Raw genomic sequence first — 8823 nt, 5'->3', positions numbered from 1 at the left:
GGAGACGATGTTAAAACTTAGATAAATAAGTCATTCTTTCATTAAGCATAACTAGGCTGGGAACATTTTGAAACTACCTTGTACATCATTTGGAATAATAACAATTTACAACAGTTGGTGTCATAAAAAATAAACATAAAATCGACAGAAAAGACAATTCTATGTTTCTGTTAACATAATACAGTTGTAAAGTAAATAAATGAAAACACTAACCAGTTTAACTTGAAAAATATTTTAATAAAATAAACATTTACAAACATACACATGTATTGAAACATGCTTATAAACAGGAAATATGCTTTTAAAAAGTAAAACCTTTTGTACATCAAATATTTTCTTACATCTGTGAATGATTTGTCAAACTATTTCATATTTCTTGCTTCAGCCAGAACATGTATGAAAATTCCTTCCCCCATTGTCATGGTAACAAATATTTAACCCGTTGGCATTCAGATTACTCTCTTAAATGTATTGTTATTTATTCACATTGTTTTGAATTAATCATGCATTATCATGTAGCTTTGTAGTTTTGATGATGTGATTGTTTATTTTTTAAATGATTTTGTAGGGTAGGTGTGAGAAGCTGGATCTGATCAGTTTTATTAAAGGGTTAAACAAAGCATAATCAACAAAACACTTCAAAATAGAGAACCATAATTGTACAAAAGTATAAAATGGAATGAACTGGCACAATAAATTGCTATAAGAGTTATTGTACAAAAATGCTAAAAATAAAAAGAAATTATAATTGGTAAAATATTGTAACATCAATTGGAATCTTATAATAATTCTGTTACCTAGCCTGTCCATAAAATTTCCATGTGACTAGTTGAAGGGGGAAAGGAAGGGAGATGAAGGGGTTGTGGTGTGTGTAAAGTGTATTTTTTTTAACTAAGTTTTTTTCTCTCTCTTACTTAGCCCATCTGTAATGCTTTCACATGATTAGTTGAAGGGCAAGGTGAAGAGTGAAAGAAAAAGGAGAGCGAAAAAGAGGGTAGGCAATGAGTTAGAGAGAAAGAAGGAGAGTGCTGTGTATTAAGTTTATGAAATTGTGCATAAAGTATATAAAATGTATATACAAAGTGCATTAAGTAACCATCGTATTCCAATTTCCTTCACTTTTCAGTGATTAGCGGATGAGCAACTATCATTTGATACAGACACAACACAGGCTACGCTTTCAGGTTTTTGGGATAAAGTTTTCAGAAATAATCCAAAAAGTTCACCATTAATTCCGTAAAATATTCGTGGGCCCTGCTAGTATAAATAATTAAAAATTGTCAAATTGCATTTAATATCAGTTTATATAAAAGTTAGTTGGTTGAAATTCATTAACTTGTTAGCATTTAAACCAGCCATATCTGGTTTGACCTATTTTATGTTCAAACCTACTAGATCGGCCTACAGTGTCATTCTAAAAATAAACAGTTACATCATTGAAATCTCAAAGCTACAAGATAATGAAGGTTTAATTCAAAGCAATGTGAATAAATAACTATTAAATTTGACAGAGTAATCTGAAAGCTAAAAAATTAAGATGAGATTCTAGGCAAGAAAAAAAAGAAGAGTTAGAAAGAAACTCATATTGCTTTAATGGCAATTTCAGTTCCAGTCTAATCTGAAAAGGGATAACAATGGTTAAAGTATAAAAATATAAACCTCTTAAAGATTACAGGCTTAAGTGTATTTTTGGAATGGTTTGCAAGTAAAAAATATATATATGATGAAAAGTGATTAATTCACAATGTGTAATGAAAACATTTTAATTATCCCAGAATCTGAAAATATAAAATCAACCAATTCATAAAAATAAATGTTCAATGAATAACAATGAAGTTCATCTCCACAGGATGACAGTAAACATAAATGTAGCTTTGTTGTTATGCATAATTTTTTTCCAAACAAGTTTAAATCTATTCATAACCAAATGTAACTTCGCTACATATCAATGGAGAGTATTGTTTTTGTATGAAGAAAAATGTGAACCCAACTAGTTTTAGTAATTAATACCACATATCCATTTTGCTTTCAGCATGGAATATTAAAAAAAAAGAAACATTTCATTTAATAATTTCAAAACCTGTATGATGATAACAAATTTTTATAAAGATATGTATATATATTTATTATATATGAATCAATATCTTAATATATACAAAAATAAATGGATCACATAAATATTTATAGCACCAACCAATATAGGAATTTCTCTTCTTATAGATTCAGATATGCTTATGTCCATAATGTCTAGCAAAGAATCAAAATTAAAGAATTTAGCAACTTCAGCATATGCCTGTTGATTGTAGCATATAATTCTTTTATTGTTCTGTTTCATCAACTCAAACTGTTTTATAATAATTTCTACTGTAGACACAAAGCCTGAAATTTTATGGGACGGGACTAGTTGATTACATCAACCTAATGCATCACTGGTACTTATTTCATCAACCCCAAAAGGATGAAAAAAAGTTGATCTCGGTAGAATTTGAACTCAGAACATAAAGATGAATGAAATGCCACTAAGCATTTTGTCCAGTGTGCTAACAATTCTGCCAGTTCACTACCTTAATAATAATTTCTAATTTTGGCAAAAGGCCAGCAATTTAGAGGAAGAGGTTAAGTCAATTAGATTGGCCCCAGTGTTCAACTGGTATTTATTTTATTGACCCCAAAAGGATGCAAGGCAAAGTCAACATGGAGGGAAATTTGAACTCAGAATGTAAAACAAATGAAGTGCCATTAAGAGTATTGCCTGATGTGCTAATGATTCTGCCTGATCACCACCTTGATACATTGTAATATTGAAATGACAAATAATCAAGAAAGCACTTTGAAATATGTGGAAACAATAGCTCTGAATAGGAAGTATCTCCAACATTTTCTTGCAATAATGCAGTTTTCTGTTGGCTCCTCCAGGGTTAGAGGAAAATTTGCATTCTTCACTTCAATCTAATTAAACACTTATTAACTATATTTAATTATGCAGTATCTGACCGAGTTATTAGAGCATCAAAAATAACTGCTTTGCAATTATTTCTTCTTTTTACATTCTCAGTTCAAATCCCTCCCGAGTTGATAAAATAATATAGCAGTTTATTTCTGGTTTTGGGTAATCACCCATGCTAGACTGAAATGACAATATATATATTTATCAATATCAAAAACTGAAGACTTAGCTAAAATAAAACTGAAGTTTGGAAACTTTGCTCATCAAAATATAATTATTTCTCTCTCTAACATGTCAATGAAATGGGCAAAAGTATATAAGTTGTTTTGTTTTTTTAATGTTAAATGTGGATTTTTGCCGTTTCTGTTTCTATGAGAGACAAAGGAATGCAGAACATCAGGTAAGTGAAGAAAAGAGGCAGAGTGTAAAAGAAAAACAAGAAGGATCCAGGATGAGATATAAAAATATAAAAATGAAACCGAATCTTTGTTAAAACAAGTGAATCCCGCCTGTGGGTCTTTTAAGCTACAGAATCATTCTTTGCATTTATCTGTTCCAATATGTCACTTACAGGGAGAGAGTAAATACTATGTTCACCTCCATCCACAAATTTTTCACTGTAATCAGGCATTTCATTTAAAGACTCTATTTTCTTGGGGCAAATATATTTGTCTTCAAACCAATTGGGACTAGTTTCTTCAAAGTTGGCAGCATCTTTAATTGTGTTTGTCAAAGAGTTAAATTTATGATTGAGTTTGTTACTTCTGACAAGAACAGCAAGCTCTTGATCCACTCCTGTTCCATGGATTTCTTGAATAAGTAAGTTCAACTCTTTTGTAAGAGTGTAACACTTAACTGAAGGAAATTCACTGCTGATACTGGAGTTTGGTGCCTGAGGAAACATACAAATGGTAAGTTTGTTGCTTGCTTGAAGCTCCTTGAGAATAGAAGTTGTCAACAGTGCAGAGTTATCCTCTTTTAAAAAATTTACGTAATCTTGGTTGCTTTTCCAAGCCTGAATTCTTTTGTGAAGAGCTTTGGAGTAAACAAGAATTATAAAATCAGACTTTTGAATTTCAAAACTCAGTTTTAATGGATTATCACCCTTCACTAAGTGAGCAGCAACTTCTAGTTTACATTTATTCTTATCCATGAAAGATATAAACTGATTGATGGCTTCACAGTGGTAAGAATGGTCCTCTGTATAAAATAACAGCCCTCTTTTCTCTTGGAGTGTTCCTGAAAATATAAATTTACACAATCAATAATAAAATAGCAATCAAAGCCTTGTGAGTAGATTTGGTTGACGGAAACTGAAAGAAACCCATATCATATATATATATATATATATATATCATATATATATATATATATATATATATATATATATATATATATATATATACATACATATATATACATATATATATTTATGTGTATGCTTGTCACCCCACCATCATTTGACAACTAATATTGGTGTGTTTATGTCCCCGTAACTTAGCAGTTCAGTAAAAGAGACCAATAGAATAAGTACTAGACTTACAAAGAATAATTCTGGAGTCGATTTGTTTGACTAAAGGCAGTGCTTCAGTATGGCAGCAGTCAAATGACTGAAGCAAGTAAAAGACTAAAAGAATACTATATTAGAATTAAAGGATTGAATTTCTTTAACTAAATACAAGATCAATGAATTAATCACGCAATTTAGACAGTCGGATTCCCCCGGTCCGTACCAGTTCCGAGTCGACCGTTCGCCGCCGGCCGAACGCCTGCCGCGCGTCGCGGTGCAACGACCGCACGACCCCACGCAAGGCGGGAACAGAGGGCCGCGAGCACCGACGCGACGGCGAGCCCAAAGCCCGGGCGGCATCCGGTGCGCTCTCGGCGGCCCTGGAAAATCCGGGTCCGTAACGATTCGCAACTCTCGAGTTGGTCCGATTTACACAGCTCCAGAAAAATAAAATTCCAAAACCAGCCACAATTAAACTTGAATTCAGAAAAGTGAGATTTCAAAATAGACATAATCATCCACAGAGGAAGGGAAGCTGCTATGTGGTCATTTGACATGCAAGAACTTTTAAACATGACCTTAAAAAACAAGCCTAGCTAATCTTAATCTGATATCAGTTATTGAAACAAAAGATTATTGAATTTCTAGAGAAATAGTTCGTTCCTAACAATAATAGCTCTAAGCCATGTTCAAAGACATTTCACTTTACTAACCTAGTCACATACTTCTTAAATTGATCTTTTTATGTGTTTCAGTTATTGGACTGTGGCCATGCTGGGGCAGTGCCTTGAAGGGTTTTAGTCAAACAAATTAATCCCAGTAGTTATTTTTTAAGTCTAGTACTTATTCTATTGGTCTCTTTTGCCAAACTGCTAAATTACAGGGATATAGACAAACCAACACCAGGTGTCAGGTGGTGGAGGGAAACAAACACAAAGACACACACATGAATTATTTTTCACATGCACACACGCACACACAAATATATATATATATCGTTATCATCATCATCATTTAACATCCGTTTCCATGCTGGCATAGGTTTGACCATGCCCTTCCTAACATCAACCGCTCAGAGAGTGTAACCAAATATATATATATATATATATATATATATATATATATATATATATATAGTGCTGCAATGTGGATTAGCAACCATTATCTCGGCCATGCCTCACAACCAGGGCTACCTAATGAACAGAAAGACCGATTTTATGACATCCTCTTGCAGACTACCTGATTGAGGGATGACAGGGACCTTCTCTTTGTGACTGGTGACTTCAATGGGCATGTTGGACAACATCCAGGGAGCTTCAATGGTGTACATGGTGGCAATGGACTTGGTACCTGCAGTGAGGTGGAAACCAGGCCACTGGAATTCTGTGATACAAATGATCTTATGATCTGTAATACTAACTTCAGGAAAACTGCCAGTCACCTGTTCACCTACCAGTCTGGTGGGCACACTAGTTAGATTGACTACAATCTTGCCAGGAAACAGAAAAGATGGCTACTTATAAATACTAAAACTTTCCCAAGTGAAAAATACATCCCACAACATAGGTTAGTAGTTAGTAACTTCAAGATCAGGGCTAAATGGCTGCCCAGAAGACGACCAGCATGGAAAAGAAGGGTCTAAAAGCTTAAGGATCTTTGGAATGGTCAGAGATTTAGAGACGTATTACTTGAAGATTTTGATGAAAAAAAAGAGGATATAGCATCATATAATGTGGAGGACAAATGGAGGTTCCTACAGGACAACCTGTTGAGAGTTACTGACCAGATCTGTGGTTAGTGTAAAATCCCCTTTTGACCTAAGGTAATGTGGTGGTGGAACAATGTAGTTGACAGGGCCATTAGGGAAAAGAAACAGGCATGGAAGGACTGGAAAAGTGATGGTAGCAGGGAATTGTATCAGATCACCAGAAGGGAATCTAGGAGACAGGTTTACTTAACCAGAAGAGAAACAGATAAGAAAAACATTTGCCAATGTTTGCATCATGAGGACCAGAGACTTGAAGTGTTTTGAATTGCAAGACAGTGTGTGAGAGAGTATCAGGATGCCATAGGAGAGAAATGTGTCTGTATGGATGATGGCTCACTTGCATTTAATGACGCTGCAAAGAGAGACTTGGAGATACCATTATGAAAAGTTTGCTAAATGTCAACCCAACAGAGGGACTGGCTATTTGAATTGACAGTACCTTGGTAGATAATTAAGGGTATGAAGACAAGGAAAGCCCCTGGCCCATCAGGAATCACTGCTGAGATGCTTAAAAAACCTGGTGGTGTAGGCTATAGTCTAGTCACCCATATAGTCAATCAGGTGATACATGAAGGAGTCATATCCAATGACTGGAGTAGCAGCACCATAGTCAACTGCTACAACATTAGATATGAATAATTACAGAGGTATCAAATTGTTGGATCAGATGATGAAAGTTACGGAGAGGGTCATAACCCAATTAATTAGGGAGAGCGTTAATTTAGACAAGATGTAGTTTGGGTTTGTGCTAGAGAGAAGCACCACTGATGCTACATTTCTGGTAAGACAGCTGCAGGAGAAATTCCTTACTAAAGATAAACCGCTGTACTTGGCTTTCAATGACATGGAGAAAGCCTTTGACAGGGTCCCCTGATCCCTTATCTGGTGGTCAATACTGAAACTAGGGATAAATGAGTGGTTGGTGACATATGTACAAGCCATGTACAGGGATGCTGTCAGTAAGGTGAGGGTTGACAACAAATACAGTGAAGAATCTTGGATAGAAGTAGGGGTTCACCAAGGATCAGTCCTCAGCTCCCTCTTATTCATCACAGTCCTCGAGGTAATAACAGAGGAATTCAAGACAGAGGAGCTCCCAGGAGCAGCCTACGCTGATGACCTTGCTCTAATAACTGATTCACTATCAGAATTAGAAAAGAAGTTTCAGGTGTGGAAGCAAGGTCTAGAATCAAAGGATCTTAGAGTCAATCTAGCAAAAACCAAAGTCTTAGTAAGTAGGAAGGCAGACAAATCACAAATCCCTTCAGGTACATGGCCCTGCTCAATCTGTAGAAAAGTTGTAGGTAGAAACGCCATAAGATGTACCCGATGTAAGCTATGGCCACATAAGAGGTGCAGAAATAACAAAGGAAGGTTAACTGAGAAGATAGTTTTTGTATGTGGCAGATGCACAGGGGCAATAAACACTGAAGATGTACAGAAAACAGATTCCATCACATGCCAGGGGAAAAAACTAGAAATAGTTGATAGCTTCCATTACCTAGGTGACCAAGTCAGTAGTGGGGGTAGATGCTCTAAGAGTGTAGCTGCTAGAATAAGAATAGCCTGGGCTAAAACAGACAAATGGAGTTTGGTGTAGCCATCTAGTTTGCCTACTCCTGCCAAACACCCATGCTAGTGTGGAAGATAGACATTAAATAATGATGATTATGGCAAACATACACCAAAGCACACATATATATAGATAATGTCCCATATAGATATCCACATTTTAGCTTACTATAAAGGTGAAAGAGCTGAGTAAGAAATGCATTTTACTATCAGTTTGTAAATCTTGAGTCCACATGAATTGCTGGTCATTTGTTGTGTCTCTTGTTATAATATTCAAGATTTTATGGCCTTAGGTTTTTTTCTAGCTGTGACAAAATAAGAACCAGACCTACAGGTAATATTTCTTGAAAAACAGGTATCTTCTATGTGAGATTCAACTCATCTGCTTAAGGCTATATAATCAGAACCACACACACACAACTATGTGTGTGGCCTCTGTAACCTAAGTGCCATGTCTATTTCTATGGGTTGATAATATATGAACATCTATGTTATTGACCAAGCTTTTAAGTGAGCATGTTCATAGAGCACTGACAGGCTTTTGTCCTCCTTAAGCTCCCAACAGTGCTCACCTATTTCCTTCCCTATGCTACATGCTGTCTCTGCAATGTATGTTATTGTCTGGTTTCTGCACTGTCCCTCAGCACACCATATTCTACAGTCTACATTCCTAATCTTACAGTTAACCTGTGGGTTCATCTTACATACTATACAGCTGTTATACGTACGTGGAATCCTTTTGAATGGATACGTTCTACAGTTCAGGAATGTTATGGGGGTTCCTGGCCTTTCTACAACTTTAATCCATAGATTCATTTTATCTAAGGTTTTCCTGAAAGGTATGCTAGTTCACCACTAGGAGTAGCATCAACAAACATAATAAAGCTGACGGGAAGAACAAGTATATAGTACATGTGGTTATTTAGTTAAAAAAAGAGACCATCCCAAAATATAACAATATAATAAAGCAATTTTACATTAAACTAAAGAATTGTTCAATAGTTTACATGGAGTATATATTTATTA

General features: G+C 35.2%; 1 protein-coding gene across 3 annotated transcripts in view; it reads right to left on the bottom strand.

Annotated features, from left to right (window-relative positions):
• Positions 1-216: 216 nt before the first annotated feature.
• Positions 217-8823, bottom strand: part of LOC106875974 (uncharacterized) — a 43151-nt gene continuing 34544 nt past the window's right edge. For 2 of the 3 annotated variants that reach the window (XM_052971800.2, XM_052971798.2), the window contains exon 10: positions 3272-4186. In XM_052971800.2, the coding sequence (XP_052827760.1) occupies positions 3468-4186 (719 nt within the window). In that variant the 3' untranslated portion in view covers positions 3272-3467. Of the gene's footprint in view, positions 4187-8823 lie in introns of all 3 variants that reach the window. The other variant, XM_052971799.2, reaches the window with a different exon arrangement.

The sequence above is a fragment of the Octopus bimaculoides genome, chromosome 11 (genome assembly GCF_046866305.1).
Source record: "Octopus bimaculoides isolate indiv1 chromosome 11, ASM4686630v1, whole genome shotgun sequence".
Classification (NCBI taxonomy): Eukaryota; Metazoa; Mollusca; class Cephalopoda; order Octopoda; family Octopodidae; genus Octopus; species Octopus bimaculoides.
The sequence above is the reverse complement of the archived record's forward strand: the minus strand, read 5'-3'. Positions and strand labels throughout refer to the sequence as shown.